The following is a 25,442-nucleotide window of genomic DNA, read 5'->3' on the forward strand; positions in this document are numbered from 1 at the left end:
TATGTTAATCTCATTTCCCATGAGTTGGTTTATTTCTCAAAACATCACAAAAAACGTTAACTTTAACACAAGCATGTTCCTTGTGACAATCTTATTCTGGCCTGATTATTTTCAACTACACAAATACTGTAGGAAGTTGTATAATAAAAAGTTTAACATTATAGACAACATGATACTTACTGTATGTTGAACTAATATAACCATCTGCAGCAAACATTGAGTCATTCTTAAAAATAAAAATGTTTTACAAATTGCTCCAGAATACAAAATAATAGTGAATACAAAGAACAGGTAACGACCTTTAATGCAGCCTGTAGGTGCTTGTCGGAACTGGGAAACCTCTGACTTGCTAACTGGTTGAACACGTGTATAACTAACAAGTCGAAAAATTCAGAGTTGCAGCATTTAGCCAGAGCAATCACACACCTCATTCAATTTCCAATCAATTCAGAAAACACAATCCTAAATCAACACAACAAATCAATACAACCTATAATTTCCTTGCGTGAACTGCCTGGTGTCTTATCAGATTGCTCAGAAAGGAGAAGTTCTTCCCACACTGGGTGCAGTGGAAACGTTTTTCCCCTGTATGGACACTCTGATGCACTTTCAGGTTGCTGGAATGAGAGAACTGTTTCCCGCATTGAGCGCATCTGAAAGGTTTCTCCCCTGTGTGTACTCTCTGGTGCCGCTTCAGGCCGCACAGCTGGCTGAACTGCTTCCCACACAGGGTGCACTCGTATGGTTTCTCCCCCGTGTGAACCCTCTGGTGCATCTTGAGCTGGCACAGGTGAGGGTACTCCCTCCCACAGAAGGTGCACCTGTATGACTTCTCCCTCTCCGCTCTGTCCTGATGAGTCCCAGTCCCGTCGCCCAGGTGGGTGTCGGGGGCGCTCCCAGGAAAATCCACCCAGGTGGGGTACTGCAGCTCCCCGGTTCCCTCGTCCAATGGAGCAGTGGCGGTGGTTGCGGGGTTCTGAAAGGTGCCGAGGCGGTTGTTGAATGCGCCGTCCAAGCCGATGGTGTAGAAGTGATTGTCAGATGAGTTCTGTCTCGCTGCTGGCTGGACACCTGGGTGAGGATGATGAAGATGATAAGTGTTACTCGAATGTCCTCCAAGAAGCATGGCATCTGCTTCACTATGTCCTCCTTGATGACGCCTGGGTTCCATGATGTCACCTTGTCTCCAGGATGAGGGCGTGCCATCCCCATCTTCCCCCTCGTCAACATGGAGGGGGTCAATAACTATGACCTCAGACTTGACCTCTGAACTGCCCTGGGAATTCTCGTGTTCCCCCCTCACCATCTGAGGAAGTGGGGGAATGGGGTTCACCTTTTTGAGAGGCGAGGGGCTTCCTGAGACTGTCTCGGCAACATAACTAGAACAAGACGGCCGATCATTCGCTGTATCACTGCCTCTTCGCTTACGGGAGTTTACAGGCAGATCGGTTGTTCTCTCGCGGTTTAGGCTGTGCTGCTGTTTAGCAACAGGCCCTGGACCTGTGAGTTGGAACACCTGGCTCAGGCTCTCAGGCTCGGGGTCTGACTTGAAAACATTGTCTGATCTGTTGACAGTTACTATGCTGTGTTTGGTTCTGAGCTGCTCAGTGAGCTCTTTTTGGTCCGTGTCTAGAGAGGTCGGTGTGTTTGGGTCTGTCATTCTGTGGCCACTATCAGTACCTGAAGAGACAACAAAAGCATGATGGTCATATGCAGTCAAATAAAACAATGAGGTTGTCAATCAGTATGTCATTTTTCATTACAGCAATCCATAAATCATTACCTGGCATCTCCCTCAGACCCTCTTCTTTCTTCCATGGCTCCCCTTCCACAGTTGATTTGGCCTGAAAAGAGGAGGGATGAATTAAGTAGACAGACATGAGCTCTACAAAGCTCTCAAACAAATGCAGGTCTATTATAACTCAGATATTACTAGGCTATAATATTGATCTAATGGCTTGAATTAAGTTGTTAATTTACTGACTCAACTCATGGACACAGAAAATCTGAAGCTTATCTGTCCTCAAAACTTTTGAAACTAAAATTGGGACTGCACTAATTTCCTGTACTTTTGAAAGGAAAACATAATTTGCTGCCAACTGACTGATTTCATTCGTAAGCAATGTGAGAATACACTATGTAGGGTCAATGTGAGAATATATATGTTGGGTCAATGTGAGAATACATATGTAGGGTCAACGTGAGAATATATATTTAGGGTCAAAGTGAGAATATGTATTTAGGGTCAATGTGAGAATATATATTTTAGGGTCAATGTGAGTTTATTAGGTACACCACCCCCGTCACGAAAATGGTTCGCTCCTACAGACAGTGAGTCTGGTGGCCCTGGCTTGCTATATAAAGCAGGCAAACAGGCATCAAAGCATTCAGTTACTGTTTGATTGAACGCTAGAATGGGTAAAACAAGCGACCTAAGAAACGTTGAGCATGGTATGATTGTCAGTGCCGGGTGCGCGGTTCCAGTATCTCAGAAACGTCCGGCCTCCAGGGATTTTCACGCACAACCGTGAATCTTGGATTTACCATGAATGGTACGACAAACAAAACATCCGGTCAGCGGCAGTCCAGTGGACGAAAACAACTTGTTGATGAGAGAGGTCGAAGGAGAATGGCTAGAATAATGCAAGCTAACAGGCGGGCCACAGACAGACAAATAACGGCGAGGAACAACAGTGGTGTGCAGAACGGCATCTCAGAACGCACAACTCGTCGGATGGGTTATTGCAGCAGACGACCACACCGGGTTCCACTCCTATTAACTAAAAACAAGCAGAAGCGGCTCCAGTGAGCACGCCATCACCAACGCTGGACAATTGAGGAGTGGTACAACAGCATAGCCATCGTCAACATCTTTGCAGATTTCGGCTACAGCCACGTTGGCTAGCACTGGTCCGACGAATCCTGGTTCCTGTTGCGTCATGCTGATGGCAGTCAGGATTTTGCACAAGAAGCATGAGTCAATGGCCCCATCTTGCCTGGTGTCAACGGTACAGGCTGGTGGAGGTGGTGTAATGTTTTCCTGGCACAGGAATATACCAATTGAGCAACGTTTGAACACCACAGCGTATCTGAACATTTTTGCTGACCAGGTGCATCCCTTCGTGGCTACAGGGGGGTCCGACCTAGTACTAGATGGGTGTACCTAATAAACTGTATTTACGGTCAAGACGCACCATGAGGGGCCTCCTGAGTGACACAGCGGTCTAAGGCACTGCTTTCACAGTGCTTGAGGCATCACTAAAGACCCGGGTTCGATCCCAGGCTGTGTCATAACCGTCCGTGTCCGGGAGTCACAGGGCGGCGCACAATCGGCCTAGCGCCGCCCGAGTTAGAGGAGGGTCTGGCTGGGGGGCTTTATTTGGCTCATTGCGCTCTAGCGACTCCTTGTGTGGCGGGCCTGGCGCCTGCAGGCTGACTTCGGTGTTTCCTCAGACACATTGGTTTGGGAGGACGCATGACTCGACTTTCGCCTCTCCTGAGCCCGTTAGGGAGTTGCAGCGATGAGACAAGATCGCAATTGGATATCACAAAATCGGGTAGAAAAAGTGGGTAAAAAAATGTAATAAATAAGAAGCACCATAATTCTTAAAAAAATATTATTTATTGAGGGAATTATAGGCTTTAATGAACAAATTGGTACAAAAGGACAGTTTTTCACTCTCACAGTACAAATGCAGGATCTGCTATGTTGTGAGGCACGCAGTATTCTTATGAGAAAACAACCACTATCAACCTTAAAAGTGAATGTGAGTGAAGCTGTTGGCCTTGAAGGAGCCAAGGAACTAAGAAAACTTAACAGTTTATGCCGATAATGTAAACATGAACCACATTGTATTGTAAACCAGCCTTGTCTCATAGACTAGATGTAACATAGTACATCTAAATCTGTGACCCTCAAATGAATATATGTTACGTTTGGTGTAGTTACATAAGAGAGGTTACTTAAGGCAAAAATGAAAGGAGTGTGGTTGGTCGGCGTGGATGGGTGGGTGAACAACGCAGAAGTCTAGCAACCAAAAGGTTGAGTGTTCAAATCTCATTATGGACAACTTTAGCTACTTTGCATTTTAGCTAACCCTTCCCCTAACCATAACCCTTTAAACTAACACATAACCTTAGCCCAGCTATCTAATCACCTAGCTAACGTTAGCCAACACAAATTGTAATTCGTAACATGTCATACGTTTTGCAAATTTGTAGCGCTCTGCAAGAGCCGACTAGGTGAAAAATCTGTCGACGTGCCCTTGAACAAGGCACTTAACCCTAATTGCTCCTGTAAGTCGCTCTGGATAAGAGTGTCTGCTAAATTACTAAAATGTAACAAATGCTAAAAAATTTTTTACATGCAATACATAGACTAAGGCAAACATATGACAACGTTTGAACTCATGATATTGCTAGCTTTTTTCAATAGGAATCTCTTGCTTCTGTGTCAGTTCTCAATGATGAAGCTTCTGATGTCTTTTCAGATTGCCGGAGTGGGAGAACCTGCGTCCGCAATGTGCACAACTGAAGGGCTTCTCCCCAGTGTGGACGTTCAGGTGCATTTGTAGCTGCCTGGCGCACACAAAGCTCTTCTCACACAAGGTACTTTCGAACCCCCGCTTCCTGGTGTAGACAACAGCGTGCTGCCGCAAGCCGCTCTCATGGACGAACTTATTATGGCAGTTCGGGCAACTGTACGGTTGTTCTACGGTGCATAGTCTACCGTGTGTGGTGAGATTAATCAAGTGAGATTAAATTGTGGTGCTTGGTCTAAAATTCCAACAGGAAGTGAGGTATGAACTGGTTGTTGAGCTCCTCTTCCTGGTATTTCAGAGTGTCTATGGAGGCTTGTCAACAAACTCCAACTAGCTTTGTTGGCCTCACCTACATTTCCTGTGTCAAGATGCATGTCTGTATTTATCTCTGAGGACCGAAAGCCGGGTGAAACCAATTGCGTCATGTTGTCTCTCATCGATTCGATGTGAATCATTGGTGTGTTTCTGTTAAACACTCCCACTCCCTGCTTATTTCTAGTCCCATTGTCATCTGGTGTAGTAGCTGTACCCACCTGACCACACTCTAAATCTCTATCTACCTGCTGCCCACTGGATACAGAGTCAATCACTATCACATGTTCTGATGAAGAATGGAATGACTTGGGGGAAAACCTGTGGTTTTCTAACCCTACACTTCTCATTTCTATGTCTGAGCTAGTCTGTGTTTCTAGGCCCACTGAGCCACTCCCTAGGTCCATTACTTTAGTGTGAGCAGCAGAGCCACCACCATCAGTCCCTACTACCTCTCTCCACACCTGGTTTAAAGAACCTCTTAAGAAATTGAGGTCCCCGTTCATGTCACACTTAGTGTCCAGACTCTGCCTCTCTGCTCTGGGTTCAAGTCCTGTAAACTGCTCTGGTCCCTGGTTCACATTCCCTGTTTCTGATTGAAGGAAGATGAGGTCAGATCCACTGACCTCCATAGCAGTGTGGATGCTGTTGTTGCCTCTGGGGCCACTGGACAGGATGGCAGGGTCCTCTGTGGTGGCTGCAGCCGGTTGGGTGGTTAGTTCTCTGCTGCCCTCCACTGTTCTAGCTGGGTGGCTGATCCTAGAGTCCTGGTCATCTGCTTCTCCTTCCACCTTGATGATCAGCAGGTCTGTTTCCCCTTCCTCTGTCTCTGCTGACTGCTAATGGGGTTAAGTGGAAGAGATGAGTGAGTGAGATAGAGCATACACTATCTACTGAATAGAGATATGGGCATGACATGGGATATAGTGAAATTCATAGTAGTTGTCTTGTTGTTATTGTGTTCTAATCAGTGGTGTAGTGGAGGGTAAACTCCACCTTTTGTATTTTACGTGAGCGTTTACAAGCTGTTTGTGCAAAAATGCATTGAAAGTATAGAGAGTATTACTTTACTAACTGCAAACATCTCTGGTTATAATGTGCTGACATACACGTCTATACACGTCTATACAGTGGTGTCCGAGACTAAAACAGACATAAGTCTGTGACAGTCTAAAATCGCCTATTAAAATTGGAACTTACCTCATCACTTGTAGCAGCCATATGCTTTGATGGAGAGACATCGTCTTGGTCCACGTCTATGGGCTGTCTGTCTCTTGGTATGCTGCTGTTCCCAAAACTCCTGTTGGAAAGTCTGTTTCTGCTTTGCCAAGTAGGTCCTGGAAATAAAATAATAATAATTAGAACTACATGGCCAAAAGAATGTGGACACCTGCTCGTCAAAACTCTCATAAAAAAATCATGTGCATTAATATGGAGTTGGTACCCCCTTTGCTGCTATAACATCCTCCACTCTTCTGGGGAAGCTTTCCACTGGATGTTGGAACATTGCTGCGGGGACTTGCTTTAAGTCGGGCACTGATTTCAGGCATTTAGGCCTGGCCCGCAGTCGGCGTTCCAATTCATCCCAAAGGTGTTCAATGGGGTTGAGGTCAGGGCTCTGTGCAGGCCAGTCAAGTTCTTCCACACAGATCTCAACAAACCATTTCTGTATGGACTTCTCTTTGTGCATGGGGGAATTGTCATGCTGAAACAGGAAAGGGCCTTCCCAAAACTTTTGCCAGAAAGTTGGAAGCACAGAATTGTCTGGAATGTAATTGTATGCTTAAGTGTTGAGTTCCCTTCACTGTAACTAAGGGGCCACGCCAAAACCAGTCCCAGACCACTATTCCTCCCCCACCAAACTTTACAGTTGGCACTATGCATTGGGGCAGGTAGCGTCTCCTGGCATCCGCCAAATCCAGATTCGCCCGCGGGACTGCTAGATGGTGAAGAGTGTTTCATCACTCTGCTTCAGAGTCTAATGGCAACAAGCTTAACACCACTCCAGCCAATGCTTGGTATTGCACATGGTGATCTTAGGCTTGTGTGCGGCTGCTCGGGCCATGTAAACCCATTTCATGAAGCTCCCGACTAACAGTTTTATGCTGATGTATTGTCCAGAGGCAGTTTGGAACTCAGCAGTGAGTGTTGCAACCGAGGACAGACCATTTTTTATGCGCTTCAGCACTCTGTGTTCCCGTTCTTTGACCTTGTGTGGCCTACCACTTCACGGCTGAGCCGTTGTTACTCCTACACGTTTCCACTTCACAATAACAGCACCTACAGTTGACCGGTGCAGCTCTGGCAGTGCAGAAATTTGACAAATGTACTTGTTGCCAAGGTGGTATCCTATGGAGGTACCACATTGGAAGTCACCAAGCTCCCCGGTACGGGCCATTCTACTACAAATGTTTGTCTATGGAGATTGCATGGCTGTGTGCTCGATTTTATACACCTGTCAGCAACAGTGTGGCTGAAATTGCCGAATCCAATAATTTGAAGGAGTGTCCACATACCTTTATATATATAGTGTATGACAGTTTAACAAATTATTACCATTTTCTATGCGCCACCATCCATCAATGGTATTTTTACAAAGAACATGGCAAGCATAATACGTTCATGACGTGTGTAATGTGTATATAGAGCTAGAGGGACCCTAGCTGTACTGACAGTACAAAGTAAGCATGATACGTCATATATGGAATGTCAATAATACAGCTGGGCCCTAAATGTTTTGACATGACATAAATCATGGATGTATTATGCTTGCTTTGAACTTTGTAAAACACAATTGATGGATGGGGTCAAATTGAAGATTCATGTAATTTAGTCTATGTGCACTGTCAAATTCATCATCACCACCACCAACCTGTCGTTGCCGTCTCTCGATGGTTGTGTCTGTTTAGGAGGCGTATTCCATGGAAGCGATTGTGGACGGACCCCTCTGAAAACTTTCTCTCAGCCCGAAACCTCGCGATCTGAAGTTCCATTAATTTCATGTTCCTCCGGAGAAATTCATTCTCCTTGTGGCTTTGGGACATCTCCATGTGTACAACCGCATAACCATCGTCAACAACTTTGCATATTTCGGCTACAGCCGCGTTGGCTAGCACCTCCATGATTGAGGCTATCTGCGCCTGGAACTCGACCACGGAACCCGACATTGTCCCCCGACGCTTTTGACCCCTTTTCAATATGATAACAGTCTTTATGTTTTCTATATTATGACGATATATAGTTATCTAGCAATCTAGTAAAACAAATACAATCATATCAGAAGCTAAACATCGACAGATAGCTTTTGATTGTAGCTAGCTTTATTTTCCTCGTCACAATAATATAATCATATGCTGGGCTGTATAATTTAAAGTTTAACACCGCCACCTACCGTATAGGAGTGCTACAACAATGTACATACGAAAGAAACATGCTATTTCGTGTAAACATTTCATACATTTTCATTATTTTTTAAATGTATTACTGTACTTTGGATCATCACTGCACCAATACAAATTCATAAGGATGTTTAAAATCTTCACCTTTAATAATATACATTAACAGTCCACTCTGGACCAAGCATCAAGCCAGTTGAACTGAAACTCAACCACTACACACAGAGGGTCGTGTTTAATGTGGAAACCTTCCAAACTGTTAACACATGGACCCAGTTTTTATATGAAAACCCCAGAAGTGTGGAGCTTTTTCCCTTACGACCAGGGCCAGGAGTTTTTTCACACCACGTGCCTATCATTACGCCAAGTGGAGATGTGTGAATTTGCCCCTAGATGCTGATCTTAGGTCAGTTTTAATTTTATTTTCCACAACCAGTCAAGGTTCGGATTGGGAGAGAGGAAGCATATCCTAGATCTGTGCCTTGGGGAAACTTCACCCTGGAACACTCAGGGCAACCCAACGTCATGTGGCCTTCCGCCAGTGTGGACGAGGTGGTGCTTCTTCATGTGGCCAGACTGGGTGAAGGACTTCCCACAGTAGACACAGTGAAATGGTTTCTCTCCGGTGTGGACTCTCTCATGCATCTTCAGCTGGTGGCTGTGGGAGAAGCGCTTGGTGCAGTGGCTGCACCGGAGCTGCCTCTTGGCTGACGTCAGCTGTTGCAGCTGCTTTTCTATACATTTTGATGAAGAAGTGGAGCCTGTTGAAATTCGGGAAGGGGGCTGGCTTCCCTCTTTAGGGAACCTGGTAGAGAGTAACCCTTGGGGATGAAAAAGCGGTTTCGGGTGGACAGTCCATTGAAATCTAGCAATTTGGACCTGGATCCTACAGTTCTCCCTCACTCTGTGTTTTGAGCGTCAGGGGGACACTTCTCTGTCTGTCCAGACTCTATTCCCCCTCTGTGTCCTCCTTTTTGACTGTAGATTTGGCCTGAAAAGAGGAGGGAGTAATTAAGTCGACAGGCATGAGCTCTACAAAACTCTCCAAACAAATACAGGTGTATTATAACTCAGCTATTACTAAATCAAATTGTATTGGTTACATGCTCCAAATACAACAGGTGTAGATCTTACGGTGAAATGCTGACTTAAGAGCCCGTTCCCAACAGTACAGTAAAATATAAATATTTGCAAAATAAAAAAGTAAATAGTAACACAATTAAAACAATAACGAGGCTGTATACAAGGAGTACCAGTACCGATTCAATGTTCCTGGGTTCGAGGTTGTTGAGGTAATACTTTATAGTATGTACTTGTGGGTAGGGGTAAAAGTGACTAGGCTACATTATTGATCAAATGGATTGAATGAAGTTGCTCCTTTACTGACTCAACTCATGGACAAAGAAAATCTGAAGCTTCTCTGTCCTCAAAACATTTAAAACTAATATTGGTCTGCGGTAATTCCCTGTACTTTTAATAGGAAAATGTCCTTTCCTTCCAACTCCCTGATTTAATTTGGACGCAATGTGAGAATATACAGGTAACTGTCAAAATAAAGGAAACACCAACAAAGTTTCTTAATAGGGTGTTGGCCACCAGAAGCTGCCAGAACAGCTTCAATGCACCTCGACATAGATTCTACAAGTGTCTGGAACTCTACTGGAGGGATGCAACATTTCTTACTCGAGAAATTCCACTCGCTCTTCACTTTTTCCCTCCTACTAGCCCTGACTCTGATCGCTAAAACATTTTTTAAATGTACTTACTTTGTCTGTGATATGTGGTTGTCCGACCTAGCTATCTTAAGATGAATGCACTAACTGTAAATACAATCTAATTTTATTGGTCACATACACATATTTAGCAGATGTTATTGCGGGTGTAATGAAATGCTTGTGTTCCTAGCTTCAACAGTTCAGTAGTATCTAACAATTCACAACAATACACACAAATCTAAAAGTAAAATAATGGAATTAAGGAATATTAGGACGAACAATGTTGGAGTGGCATTGACTAAAATACAGTAGAATACATTATATACATATGCAGTATGTAAACATTAATAATGAAACACTAGTCACTTTAATAAAGTGACCAGTGATTCCATGTCTATGTACATGTAGCCTCTAAGGTGCAGGGTTGAGTAACCGGGTGGTAGTTGGCTAGTGATGGCTATTTAACAGTCTGATGGACTTGAGATAGAAGCTGTTTTTCGGTCTCTCGTTCCCAGCTTTGATGCACCTGTACTGACCTTGCCTTCTGGATGATAGCGGGGTGAACAGGCAGTGCCTCGGGTGGTTGATGCCCTTGATATTTTTGGCCTTTCTGTGACATCAGGTGCTGTAGGTGTCCTGGAGGGCAGGCTGTGTGCCCCTAGTGATGCATTGGGCAGACCGCACCACCCTCTGGAGAGCCCTGCGGTTGCGGGCGATGCAGTACCTGGCGGTGATACAGCCCGACAGGATGCTTTCTATTGTGCATCTGTCAAAGTTTGAGGGTTCCAGGTGCCAAGCCAAATTTCTTCAGCCTCCTGAGGTTTAAGAGGCGCTGTTGTGCCTTCTTCACTACACTGTCTGTGTAAGTGGACCATTTCAGATGTCAGTGATGTGTACTCCGGAGGAACTTTTCACCTCCTCCACTGCGGTCCCGTCAATGTGGATAGGGGCGTGCTCCCTCTGCTGTCTCCTGAAGTCCATGTTTTGTTGACGTTGAGTAGAAGGTTATTTTCCTGGCACCACTCCGCAAGGGCCTCACCTCCTTCCTGTAGGGTGTCTCGTCATTGTTGGTAATCAGGCCTACTACTGTTGTGTCGTCTGCAAATTTGAATATTGACTTTCGATGTGTGCGTGGCCACGCAGTCATGGGTGAACAGGGAGTACAGGAGGGGGCTGTGCACACACCCTTGTGGGGCCTCTGTGTTGAGGATCAGCGTAGTGGAGGTGTTGTTTCCTACCTCAGGAAGTCCAGGTCCCAGTTGCACAGGGAAGGGTGTTCAGGCCCAGGGCCTCGCGCTTAATGATGAGCTTGGAGGGTACTATGGTGTTGAAGGCTGAACTAGTCAATGAAGAACATTCCTACATAGGGTAGTGTGCAGTGCGATGACTTTGGCGATTGCATTGTCTGTGGATCTATTGGGGCGGTATGCAAATTGAGGTGGGTCTAGGGTGTCAGGTAAGGTGGAGGTGATATGATCCTTAACTAGCCTCTCAAAGCATTTCATGATGACAAAATGAGTACTATGGGGAACTAGTCTTTTAGTTCAGATAGTCATTTATTAAATCACTCTGAATAAAAGCATTGTATATCACGGTAAAGTCTACAACTGTTGTATTCGGCGCATGTGAAAAATACAATTTGATTTGAATACAGTATACACTGAACAAAAAGAAAACGCAACATGCAACAATTGAGTTACAGTTCATATAAGGAAATCATTCAATTAAAAACAATTCATTTGGCCCTAATCTATGGATATGCACCTGTTGGTTACAGACACTGTACCTTAAAAAATATGTAGAGGCGTTGATCAGAAAACCAGTCAGTATCTGGTGTGACATTTCATTCACATAGAGTTGATCAGGCTGTTGATTGTGGCCTGTGGAATGTTGTCCCATTCCTCTTCAAGTTGCTAGATATTGGAGGGAACAGGAACACGCTGTCGTACATGTCGATCCATCCCAAACATGCTTGTGAGTATGCAGGCTACGGAAGAACAGACATTTTCAGCTTTCAGGAATTGTATACAGATCCTTGTGACATGGGGCCGTGCATTATCATGCTGAAAGACGAGGTGATGGAGGTGTGTCTCAGGATCTCGTCACGGTATCTCTGTGCATTGCCATCAACATTTTTTTTAATTGTGTAATGATCATGCTGTATAATCAGCTTCTTGATATGTCACACCTGTCAGGATTATCTTGGCAAAAGAGAAATGCTCATTAACAGGGATGTAAACATTCGTACACAACATTTGAGAGAGAAGCTTTTTGAGCATATGGAACAATTTCTGGGATCTTTTATTTCAGTTCATGAAACATGGGACCAATACTTTACATGTTGCCTTTTTTCTCCTCTGTATATTTAGGGTCAATGTGAGAATATTATTTAATGATTATATTATAGGAATTTATCAACAAAAACTGCAGGGGGGTCTGCAAAAAAAAATATAGATATATATATACATACATGTAAAAAGTGGAGAAAAGTGTATTTACAATGTTTATGAATATCATTAGCAAAAACAGAATAAACACATTTTGAATTAGAAGAGATAATATTTTATTTCTAAAGATGTCAACACATTTCCTAATATTGGGTAAATTACACTCACTGGAGCCAATTACACTGTCTGACATAGGCTTTGAAAAAGCACCTGTGAATAGGCTACCAGTGTGGCAAGTGCCACTGACTGCTAGTAAATTCTTTACTTGAACATATATTTTTACCAACACATGGCTAACCTTTGTTTAAATCAGCTAAATAGCTGCACTTAGCAAAAATGTGTTTGGAGTTAACTTTCTAGCCAGTGGGCCATGTTAGAGTTTAAACTTCCTCAAATTATAAAATGTGGGTATGTCAAAATACTGAATCTACAAAAACTATTCATAAAAATAAAATAAAAAGTTTACTATTTCTCCTTGCCATTATCATTCAAGATGTCATTTTTTTGGCTAACATATGATCGGTTGCCTGGGAGGGGGTCCCTGGGCAAGAAGAGAAGGTTGAAGTGTATGCAGATAATGTAAATATGAACCACGTGGTGTATTATAAAACATAAGAGACCTGGGATAACATCCTGAAGACATACAGTGGATAAGAGAAGGTTGAAGTGTATGCAAATAATGTAAATATGAACCACGTGGTGTATTATAAAACATAAAGAGACCTGGGATAACATCCTGAAGACATACAGTGGATTGGGAAAGTCTTCCCCTTTTCCACATTTTGTTTCGTTACAGCCTTACTCTAAAACGGATGACAAGCTCTTTTTCTCCTCAATCTACACACACAACTCCATAATGACAAAGAGACATTTTCACAAATGTATACAAATAAAACAGAAGTAATTTATTTACATACAGTACCAGTCAAAAGTTTGGACACACCTACTCATTCCCGATGGGGAATCCTGAGTGGCGCAGAGGTCTAAGGCACTGCATCTCAGTGCTAGACACATCCTTACAGACTCTGGTTTGATTCCAGGCTGTATCACAACCGGACGTGATTGGGAGTCCCATAGGGCGGCGCACAATTAGCCCAGTGTTGTCTGGGTTAGGGGTAAAATGTGTTCTTAACTGACTTGCCTAGTTAAATAAATAAAAACAAAATGACAGGGTTTTTCTTTATTTGTTCTATTTTCTACATTGTAGAATAATAGTGAAGACATCAAAACTATGAAATAACACATATGGAATCATGTAGTAACCAAAAAAGTGTTAAACAATTCAAAATATATTTTATATGTGAGATTCTTCAAAGTAGCCACCCTTTGCCTTGATGACAGCTTTGCACATGCTTGACATTCTTTCAACCAGCTTCATGAGGTAGTCACCTGGAATGCATTTCAATTAACAGGTGTGTTTTGTTAAATTATTTGGTGGAATTTCTTTCCTTCTTAATGCGTTTGAGCCAATCACTTGTGTAGTGACAAGGTAGGGGTGGTATACAGGAGATAGCCCTATTTAGTAAAATACCAAGTTCATATTATGGCAAGAACAGCTCAAATAAGCAAAGAGAAACAACAGTCCATTACAGATGAAAGTCAGTGAATTCGGAAAATTTCAAGAACTTTTAAAGTTTCTTCAAGTGCAGTGGAAAAACCATCAAGCGCTATGATGAAACTGTCTCTCAAGAGGAACGCCACAGGAAAGGAAGACCCGGAGTTACCTCTGCTGCAGAGGATAAGTTCATTAGAGTTACCAGCCTCAGAAATTGCAGCCCAAATAAATGCTTCACAGAATTCAAGTAACAGACACATCTCAACATCAACTGTTCAGAGGAGACTGCGTGAATCAGTCCTTCATGGTCAAATTGCTGCAAAGAAACCACTACTAAAGGACACCAATAATAAGAAGACTCTTGTTTGGATGAGAAACATGAGCAATGGACATTAGACGGATGGAAATCTGTCCTTTGGTCTGATGAGTCCAAATTTGATGATCTCCACATGTGTGGTTCCCACCGTGAAGCTTGGAGGAGGTGGTGTGATGGTGCTTTGCTGGTGACACAGTCTGTGATTTATTAAGAATTCAAGGCACACTTAATGAGCATGGTTACCACAGCATTCTGCAGCGATACGCCAACCCATCTGGCTTGCACTTAGTGGGACTAATAATTAGTTTTTCAACAGGACAATGACCCAACACACCTCCAGGCTGTGTAAGGGCCATTTGATCATGGAGAGTGATGGAGTGCTGCATCAGATGACCTGGCCCCCACAATCACCCGACCTCAACCCAATAAAGATGGTTTGGGATGAGCTGGACTGCAGAGTGAAGTGAAAGCAGCCAACAAGTGCTCAGCATATGTGGGAACTCCTTCAAGACTGTTGAAAAAGCATTCCAGATGAAGCTGTTTGAGAGAATGCCACGTGGTGGCTACTTTGAAGAATCTCAAATATAAAATATATTTGAATTTGTTTAACACTTTTTTTTGGTTACTACACGATTCCATGTGTGTTATTTCACCGTTTTGATGTTTGCACTATTATTCTACAATGTAGAAAAAAGTAAAAAATAAAGAAAAACCCTTGAATGAGTAGGTGTGTCCAAAATTTTGACTGGTACTGTAAGTATTTAGACCTTTTGCTATGAGACTCAAAATTGAGCTCAGGTGCATCCTGTTTCCATTGATCATCCTTGAGATGTTTCTATAACTTGATTGGAGTCCATCTGTGGTAAATTCAATTTCTTGGACATGATTTGGAAAGGCACACATCTGTCTGTATAAAAGGTCACACAGTTCACAGTGAATGTCAGAGCAAAAACCAAGCCATAACGTTGAAGGAATTGTCCGTAGACCTCCGAGAAAGGTTTGTGTTGAGGCACAAATCTGGGGAAGGCTACCAAAAAAATTCTGCAGCATTGAAGGTCCCCAAGAACACAGTGGCCTCCATCATTCTTAAATGGAAGAAGTTGGAAGCACCAAGAGTCTTCCTAGAGCTGGCCGCCCCATGTCAAATTGAGAAATTGGGGGAAAAGGGCCTTGGTCAGGGAGGGGACCAACAACCCGATGTTCACTCTGAAAGAGCTCCAGAGTTCCTCAGTGGAGATGGGAGAACTTTCCCGAAGGACAACCATCTTTTCAGCACTCCACCAATCAGGCCTTTTATGGTAGAGTGGCCAGATGGAAGCCACTCAGTAAAAAGGCACATGACAGCCCGGTTGGAGTTTGCCAAAAGGCAACTAATGAACTCTCAGACCATGAGAAACAAGATTCTCTGGTCTGATGAAACAAAATTGAACTCTTTAGACTGAATGCCAAGCATCCCATCTGGAGGAAACCAGGCACTGCTCATCACTATGGGAAAGCATGTTGGTGGAAGCATCACTCCCCATCCAACTTGACAGAGCTTGAGAGGATCTGCAGAGAAGAATGGGAGAAACTCCCCGAGTTTGTAGCGTCATACCCATGAATACTGTAATTGCTGCCAAAGATGCATCAACAAAGTACAGAGTATGTATACATACATATATATATATATATACACATACATATGTATGTATATATATATATATATATATATATATATATATATATATATATACACATACATATGTATGTATATATATATATATACATACATATGTATGTATATATATATATATATACATATATATATATATACATACATATGTGTATATATATATATATATATATATACATACACACATATATACACACATATATACACACACAAAAATGTATAACCTGTTTTGTATTGTCATTATGGGGTAGTGTGTATAGATTGAATACTTCCCGAATTGAATACTTCCCGAATGCATTGTAGAACAAATCAAGTTTGAACTCATGATATTGCTAGAACAGCTTTTTTCAATAGGAATCTCTTGCTTCTGTCCAATTTCTCAATGATGAAGCTTCTGATGTCTTTTCAGATTGCTGGAGTGGGAGAACCTGCGCCCGCAATGTGCACAACTGAAGGGCTTCTCCCCAGTGTGGACATTCAGGTGCATTTGGAGATCGGTGCGGGACATAAAGCTCTTCTCACACAAGGTGCAGGCGAACGCCCGCTTTCTGGTGTGTATGACAGCGTGCTGCCGCAAGTCACTCTCGTGGACAAACTTCTTATGGCAGCTCAGGCAACCGTACAATCGCTCTATGGTGTCCGGTCTAACGTGTGCGGCAAGATTACTCGAGTGAGACGAAGTTGTGGCGCTTTGTCTAAAATGGCCGACAGGAAGTGAGGTATGAGCTGGTTGTTGAACTCCTCTTCCTGGTATTTCAAAGTGTCTATGGAGGCTTGCCATCGTAGGTGCGTTCCTCTCAAACACTCCCTCTCCCTGCGTATTTCCAGTCCCATTGACCTGTGTAGAAGCTGTACCCACCTGACCCCACTCAAAATCTCTATCTACCTGCTGTCCACTGGATACAGAGTCAATCACTATCACATGTTCTGATGAAGAATGGAATAACTTGGGGGAAAACCTGTGGTTTTCTAACCCTACACTTCTCATTTCTATGTCTGAGCTAGTCTGTGTTTCTGGGCCCACTGAGCCACTCCCTAGGTCCATTACTTTAGTGTGAGCAGCTGATGCTCCATTATCAGTCGCTACTACCTCTCTGCACACCTGGTTTAAAGAATCTCTTAGGAGATTGAGGCCCCCGTACATGTCACACTTAGTGTCCAGACTCGGTCTCTCTGCTCTGGGTTCAAATCCTGTGTACTGCTGGAGTCCCTGGTTCACATTCCCTGTTTCTGATTGGAAGACAACGTCAGATCCACTGACCTCCATAGCGATGTTGTTGTAATTGTTGTTGCCTCTGGGGCCACTGGACTGGAAGGCGGTGTCTTCTGTGGTGGCTGCAGCCAGTTGGGTGGTTAGTTCCCTGCTGCCCTCCACTGTTCTGGCTGGGTGGCTGATCCTAGAGTCCTGGTCATCTGCTTCTCCCTCCACCTTGATGATCAGCAGGTCTGGTTCCCCTTCCTCTGTCTCTCCTGACTGCTGATGGGGTTAATTGGGAGAGATGAGTGAGTGAGACAGAGCATACACTATCTACTGAATGGAGACATGGGATTTTGGGAAATTCATAGTAGTTGTCTTGTTGTTATTGTGTTGTACTCAGTGATGTAGTGGAGGGTAAACTCAACCTTTTGTATTTTGCACAAAAACCTTCATAAAGACATTGGACAGAAATAAATGATTCCATTAATACAAATATAACTGCACATATATCTTAAGACTGTTTTCATGAATTTTATTATATACTCTTAAATCCCATTCAAAAACAGCAAGGGATGTGATCCAGGAAGTAGGCAGGACTTTCATAGCGCATTGCTATAAAACGAACTGACATAATGCTAATCCATAGCTTTTTTTTATATAGGAATCTCTTGATTCTGTGTCGCTTCTCAATGATGAAGCTTCTGATGTCTATTCAGATTGCTGGAGTGGGAGAACCTGCGCCCGCACTGTGCACAACTGAAGGGCTTCTCCCCAGTGTGGACGTTCTGGTGAACTTGGAGATGGCTGGCGCACACAAAGCTCTTCTCACACAACGTGCAGGAGAACGTCCGCTTTCTGGTGTGGATGACTGCATGCCGCCGCAAGTCACTCTCTTGGACAAACGTCTTATGGCAGCTCGGGCAACCGTACGGTCGCTCTACAGTGCCAGGTGAAACATCTGTGGCGAGATTACTGGAGTGAGAGGAAGTTGTGGCGCTTGGTCTAAAATGGCAGACAGGAAGTGAGGTATGAGCTGGTTGTTGAACTCTTATTCCTGGTATTTCAGAGTGTCTCTGGAGGCTTGCCAACGAACACCAACTATCTTTGTTGGCCTCACCTGTGCCAAGATGCATTTCTGTATTTATCTCTGAGGGCCGGAAGCCGGGTGAAACCAATTGCGTCATGTTGTCTCTCATTGATTCGGTGCGAATCATTGGTGCGTTTCTGTTAAACACTCCCACTCCCTGCTTATTTCCAGTCCCATTGTCATCTGGTGTAGTAGCTGTACCCACCTGACCACACTCAAAATCTATATCTACCTGCTGCACACTGGATACAGAGTCAATCACTATCACATGTTCTGATGAAGAATGGAACGACTTGGGGGAAAACCTGTGGTTTTCTAACCCTACACTTCTCATTTCCATGGTTGAGCTAGTCTGTGTTTCTGGGCCCACTGAGCCACTCCCTAGGTCCATTACTTTAGTGTGAGCAGCAGAGGCTCCATCATCCGTCGCTACTACCTCTCTCCACACCTGGTTTAAAGAATCTCTTAGGAGATTGAGGCCCCCATACATGTCACACTTAGTGTCCAGACTCTGCCGCTCTGCTTTGGGTTCAAATCCTGTGTACTGCCGTGGTCCCTGGTACACATTCCCTGTTTCTGATTGGAGGAGGACGGCGTCAGATCCACTGACCTCCATAGCGGTGTTGTAGTTGTTGTTGCCTCTGGGGCCACTGGACTGGAAGGCGGGGTCCTCTGTGGTGGCTGCAGCCGGTTGGGTGGTTAGTTCTCTGCTGCCCTCCACTGTTCTAGCTGGGTGGCTGAACCTAGTTTTCTGGTCGTCTGCGACTCCCTCGTCCTTGATGATCAGCAGGTCTGGTTCCCCTTCCTCTGTCTCTGCTGACTGCTGATGGGGTTAAGTGGGAGAGATGAGTGAGTGAGAGAGCATACACTATCTTCTGAATGGAGATATGGGCATGACATGGGATTTAGTGAAAGCCATAGTAGTTGCCTTGTTATTGTGTTAGAATGTGCTGACATACACATCTATACAGACATGACCTCATTCCCAGGCAAAGTGTTCTGGTGTCCGAGACTAAAACAGTCATAAGTCTGTGACAGTCTAAAATCGTCTGTTAAAATTGGAACTTACCTCATCACTTGTAGCAGCCATATGCTTTGATGGAGAGGCATCCTCTTGGTCCACGTCTATGGGCTGTCTGTCTCTTTGAATGCTGCTGTTCCCAAAACTCCTGTTGGAAAGTCTGGCTCTGCTTTGCCAAGTAGGTCCTGGAAATAAAGGGGAGGTAAAAAAATAAATAAAAAAATGAATAACTATGATGTTAACAAAATGATGATCATCTTCCATATGACCCCATCCATCAATGGTGATTTTACAAAGAACAAGGGGAGCATAATACGTGTATGACGTTTTATAATGTGTCTATAGAGCTGGAATGATCCTAGCTGTGTTGACAGTACAAAGTAAGTATGGCATACACTGAGTGTACTAAACATTTACAGCACCTGCACTAATGTATTTCTGTGTTCATATTTCAGTACAACATTGGGATTATTTAGACTTTAAGGATAGTGAAAAAATCATGCTGTGAGGAACAATAGAGCCACTCTACAAATTAGTACTACCACATACACAGTGGGTGACAATGGGCCTTCTGCGCCTTCAAGAAGGGCTAAGGATTTCTAAAATAAGTATTATAATAATTATATTATTTTCAATAATGTTGATTCTAGGATGTTCTTTGTGTACACGGTAATCATTTATCATCACCAACCTGTCGTTGCAGTTTCTCGATGGTTGTGTCTGTTTAGGAGGCGTATTCCATGGAAGCGATTGTGGACGGACCCCTCTGAAGACTTTGTTCTCTCCGCTCGAAACCTGGCGACCTGAAGTTCCATCAATTTCATTTTCCTCCGGAGAAATTCGTTCTCCTTGTGGCTTTGGGACATCTTCAGGTGCACAACAGCATAGCCATCGTCAACAACTTTGCATATTTCGGCTACAGCCGCGTTGGCTAGCACCTCCATGATTGAGGCTATCTGCGCCTGGAACTCGACCACGGAACCCGACATTGTCCCCCGACGCTTTTGGTCCCTTTTCAATATGAAAACAGTCTTTGTGTTTTCTATAATATTATAATCATCTACAGGATCTAGTTTGCTATTAAAATGAAGGCAATCCTATCAGAAACGAAACATCGCTAGCTTTGTTTGTAGCCGGTGATTCTTTCCTTTTCATCATTATGCTGGACTGTGCAATTAAAGTTTAACACCGCCACCTACTGTACAGGAGTGCTCCATCACAACAACGTTGTACCCGAGCTATTACAAAACATGTTTTTTTCCACATCTATAATGGCTGTCATTTATTCAAATGGATGATTGTGTAAAATTATTTTGCTGAAGTAGTGGTTAATTGATAGATATTGTGACAAACGCCCTAAACTAAGAAATGTGCACAATAATGCCTGGCTGGAAGTGGCATTCCCACATAACCATATGTAACCCAATATTTGCTGTCTGCCCCACATACACAGGCAAACAGCATCAGGATATCTTAATGTATCTTGGAAATATAGACCTGTAAACACAGAGATACAATAGGTGGAAATATCAACTATTAATATTTATGACGAATCTACACTTTTTGGTAGCTGAATAATAGACAACTTCCCAAGTCATTGCTCTCATTCAGCTCTGTTTGGTCCTGCCTGATAAAAATACATAGTTACACGTTGTTGTTGTTGTTGTGGCTATTGTAATCGGCTCTAAAGAAAACAAGTGGGCTTAGACATCAAAATTAAACATTTTGGGTCCAAGGTTCCTTGAAGGATTTTGTATCTTATGCCCCTACTCATGTAATTAAACAACAGATTATTTTGGGGGGCACCCTAGATTTGACCTCAAATCCAATATGGTGTCCAAAATCCAATATAGGTGCAATAATATCATTTGATGGTGGTTAAATGTATGAATTGAGTAAATGAGATAATTTGTTTAGAATCATGTAAAACACTGCTGCCCATAAAGACTGTTTTGGTGTAAATCTATTTTATTCTGATTCCAATATGTCCAACATGATTCACACACCTTTGCCTGCTTATAGTGAGGTCCAAAGGTATTTGGACAGGGAACATGTGTTGTTCTTTAGGCTCTGTACTCCAGCACTTTGAATTTGAAATGATACAATGACTAGGAGGTTCAATTACAGACTGTAAACTTTACAGGAAAGATTCATCCATTTTGAATGTTATATTGTTTTTGTGTGAGCAATGTTCTATTGATACCAGGGGTAAGGCGTTTTCATGTGTATAGGAGCTATTGCCGTTCAAGAAGGTAGAAATTTGGCCGGTATGATGTACCATTGCGATAAAACCCCTCTCACTACATTGGAAATTAAGAGAAATACGACTTTTTGATCACAAAACAAGTCTGGGATTCGTGCCACATTTCAAGACTTGACAATGTCAAGATAGAAGACAACCTATCAAATGAACCATTCATCATATTTGTGCGATATTCCTACCTTCATCAAACGTGTGACTCTACTTGTTGGATGCATTTGCAGTTTGTTTTGGTTGTTTTACAGATTATTTTGTACCCAATAGAAATCAAATCCAATTGTATTTGTCACATGCGCCGAATACAACAGGTGTAGTAAACATTACCGTGAAATCCTTACTTAGAAGCCCTTAACCAACGATGCAGAATTTATTTTAAAGTACCGGTAAGTAAGAAAATATTTGCACAAAATAAATTTAAATTGAAAGAAAAAAGTAACAATAAAATAACACTAACAATGCTATATACAGGGGGGTACAGGTTAGACAAGGTAATATGTACATGTAGTTAGGGGTAAAGTGCATAGATAAACAGCGAGTAGCAGCAGTGTAAAAAAATGGTGTCAATGCAAATTGTCTGGGTAGCCGTTTGATGAACAGTTTAGCAGTCTAATGGCTTGAGGGTAGAAGCTGTGAATGGTACATAATGTATTGTGTCATTCTGGAGTCACTTTTATTGTAAATAAGAATAGAATGTGTTTCTAAACACGTCCACATTAATATGGATGCTACCATGATTGCAGATAATCATAAATTAATCGTGAATAATGATGAGTGACAGTTTTCGGCATAAAAATCATAAATATGACCAAAGTGCTGGAGTACAGAGCCAAAACAACAACATGTGTCACTGTCCAAATACTTTTGGACCCAACTGTATATCAAATGACAGCGTTTTCACGAATTTGATTATTTACTCTTGAATCCCATAAAAAAAAAGCAAGGTACATGATCCAGGAAGTAGGCAGGACTTTCACAGCGTGTTGCTATAAAACGAACTAACATAATGCTAATCCATAGCTTTTTTTTTTACATAGGAATCTCTTGATTCTGTGTCACTTCTCAATGATGAAGCTTCTGATGTCTTTTCAGATTGCTGGAGTGGGAGAACTTGCGCCCGCACTGTGCACAACTGAAGGGCTTCTCTCCAGTGTGGACATTCTGGTGCACTTGGAGCTTGCTGGGGGACACAAAGCTCTTCTCACACAACATGCAGGCGAACGCTCGCTTCCTGGTGTGGATGATCATGTGATGCCGTAAGTCACTCTCGTGGAGAAACTTTTTATTGCAGCTCAGGCAACCGTACGGTCGTTCTACAGTGCCAGGTCTAAAGTGTGAGGCGAAATTACTGGAGTGAGAGAAAGTTGTGGCGCTTGGTCTAAAATAGCCGTCAGGAAGTGAGGCAGGAACTGGTTGTTGAACTCCTCTTCCAGGTATTTCAGAGTGTCTATGGAAGCTTGCCAATGAAGACCAACTATCTTTGTTGGCCTCACTTGCATTTCCTGTGTCAAGATGCATGCCTGTATTTTTCTCTGTAGGATGGAAACCAGATGCTACCAAAAGCGTTGTGTTGTCTCTCATCGATTTGGGGTGAATCATTGGTGCATTTCTGTTAAACCCTCCCACTCCCTGCTTATTTCCAGTCCCATTGTCCTGTTGTGTAGTAGTTGTACCCACCTGACCCCACTCGAAACCTCTATCTACCTGCTGGCCAGTGGATACAGAGTCAATCACTATCACATGTTCTGATGAAGAATGGAACAACTTGGGGGAAAACCTGTGGTTTTCTAACCCTACACTTCTCATTTCTATGTCTGAGCTAGTCTGTGTTTCTGGGCCCACTGAGCCACTCCCTAGGTCCATTACTTTAGTGTGAGCAGCAGAGGCGCCATCATCCGTCGCTACTACCTCTCTCCACACCTGGTTTAAAGAATCTCTTAGGAGATTGAGGTCCCCATTCATGTCACACTTTGTGTCCAGACTCGGTCTCTCTGCTTTGGGTTCAAATCCTGTGTGCTGTTGGGGTCCCTGGTTCACAGTCCCTGTTTCTGATTGGAGGAGGATGGCGTCAGATCCACTGACCTCCATAGCGGTGTTGTTGTAGTTTTTGTTGTAGATGTTGCCTCTGGGCTGGAAGGCGCAGTCCTCTGTGGTGGCTGCAGCCATTTGGGTGGTTAGTTCTCTGCTGTCCTCCACTGTTCTGGCTGGGTGGCTGATCCTAGAGTCCTGGTCATCTGCTTCCCCCTCATCCTTGATGATCAGCAGGTCTGGTTCCCCTTCCTCTGTCTCTGCTGAATGCTGATGGGGTTAAGTGGGAGAGATGAGTGAGTGAGACAGAGCATACACCATCTACTGAATGGAGATATGGGCATGACATGGGATTTAGTGAAATTCATAGTAGTCGTCTTGTTGTTATTGTGTTATAATCTGTGGAGTAGTGGAGGGTAAACTCCACCTTCTGTATTTTGCTTAAACCATCATAAAATACATTGGCTAGAAGTAAATTAATCCACTAATACAAATATAATTAAGCAATAAGCCCTGAGGGGGTGTGGTATGTGGCCAATATACCACGGCTAATGGCTGTTCTTACCAAGACGCAATGCAGAGTGCCTGGACACAGCCCTTAGCCATACATCACAAACCCCTGAGGTGCCTTATTGCTATTATAAGTTACCAACTAAATTAGAGCAGTAAAAATAAATATGTTTTGTCATACCCGTGGTATACAAATTCATATACCAAGGCTGTCAGCCAATCAGCATTCAGAGCTCGAACCATCCAGTTTGAGATATATGGAATCATGTAGTATTATTATTTTTTTTTTTTTTACCAAATCAAAATATATTTGAGATCTGATATTTATCAAAAGTAGCCACCCTTTGCCTTGATGACAGCTTTGCACACTCTTGGCACTCTCTCTCTCATGAGGTAGTCACCTGGAATGCATTTCAATTGACAGGTGTGCCTTGTTAAAGATTCATTTGTGGAATTTCTTTCCTTCTTAATGCGTTTGAGCCAATCAGTTGTGTTGTAACAAGGTAGGGGTGGTATACAGAAAATAGCTGTATTTGGTAAAAGACCAAGTCTGTATTATGGCAAGAACAGCTCAAATAAGCAAAGAGAAACGACAGTCCATCATTACTTTAAGACATGAAGGTCAGTCAATCAGGAAAATGTCAAGAACTTTGAAAGTGCAGTCGCAAAAATGGAACGCCGCTGCAAAGGAAGACCCAGAGGTACCTCGGCTGCAGAGGAAAAGTTCATTAGAGTTACTAGCCTCAGAAATGCTTCAGAGTTCAAGTAACAGACACATCTCAACATCAACTGTTCAGAGAAGACTGCGTGAATCAGACCTTCATGGTCGATTTGCTGCAAAGAAGCCACTACTAAAGGACACCAATAATAAGAAGACTTGCTTGGACGAGAAACATGAGCAATGGACATTAGACGGATGGAAATCTGCCCTTTGGTCTGATGAGTCCAAATTTGATGATCTCCACATGTGTGGTTCCCACAGTGAAGCATGGAGGAGGTGTGATGGTGCTTTGCTGGTAACACAGTCTGTGATTTATTTAGAATTTAAAGCACACTTAACCAGCATGGCTACCATAGCATTTTGCAGCTCTACGACATCCCTTCTGGCTTCTACTTAGCGGGACTATCATTTGTTTTTCAACAGGACAATGACCAAACACATCTCCAGGCTGTGTAAGGGCCATTTGATCATGGAGAGTTATGGAGTGCTGCATCAGATGACCTGGCCCCCACAATCCCCTGACCTCAACCCAATAAAGATGGTTTGGGGTGAGTTGGACTGCAGAGTGAAGGGAAAGCAGCCAACAAGTGCTCAGCATATGTGGGAACTCCTTCAAGACTGTTGAAAAAGCATTCCATGTGAAGTGGTTGAGAGAATGCCAAGTGTG

The 25,442-nt window shown here is 43.2% G+C and overlaps 2 protein-coding genes across 16 annotated transcripts in view; both read right to left on the reverse strand.

The window, feature by feature from the left end:
- LOC109877697 (zinc finger protein 219) lies at positions 1-8,265 on the reverse strand. Its single transcript, XM_031815088.1, has 5 exons — positions 7,726-8,265; positions 6,054-6,190; positions 5,480-5,692; positions 1,784-1,844; positions 1-1,680 (listed from the first exon to the last, which is right to left on the reverse strand). The coding sequence occupies exons 1-5, from the start codon at positions 8,018-8,020 to the stop codon at positions 491-493; spliced, it is 1,896 nt and encodes a 631-aa protein (XP_031670948.1). The 5' UTR covers positions 8,021-8,265; the 3' UTR covers positions 1-490.
- Positions 8,156-25,442, reverse strand: part of LOC109877699 (zinc finger and SCAN domain-containing protein 2-like) — a 22,176-nt gene continuing 4,889 nt past the window's right edge. For 4 of the 15 annotated variants that reach the window (XM_031815083.1, XM_031815082.1, XM_031815079.1 and 1 more), the window contains one exon: positions 21,208-23,814. In XM_031815083.1, coding sequence (XP_031670943.1) covers positions 22,579-23,814 — 1,236 coding nt within the window. In that variant the 3' untranslated portion in view covers positions 21,208-22,578. Of the gene's footprint in view, positions 9,240-11,500; positions 11,951-15,048; positions 17,431-17,666; positions 19,062-19,307; positions 19,445-19,950; positions 20,743-21,207; positions 23,815-25,442 lie in introns of those variants that run through there. The other 11 variants (XM_020469905.2, XM_031815087.1, XM_020469904.2 and 8 more) reach the window with 11 other exon arrangements.

The sequence above is a fragment of the Oncorhynchus kisutch genome, unplaced genomic scaffold (assembly GCF_002021735.2).
Source record: "Oncorhynchus kisutch isolate 150728-3 unplaced genomic scaffold, Okis_V2 Okis07a-Okis12b_hom, whole genome shotgun sequence".
Taxonomy (NCBI): domain Eukaryota; kingdom Metazoa; phylum Chordata; class Actinopteri; order Salmoniformes; family Salmonidae; genus Oncorhynchus; species Oncorhynchus kisutch.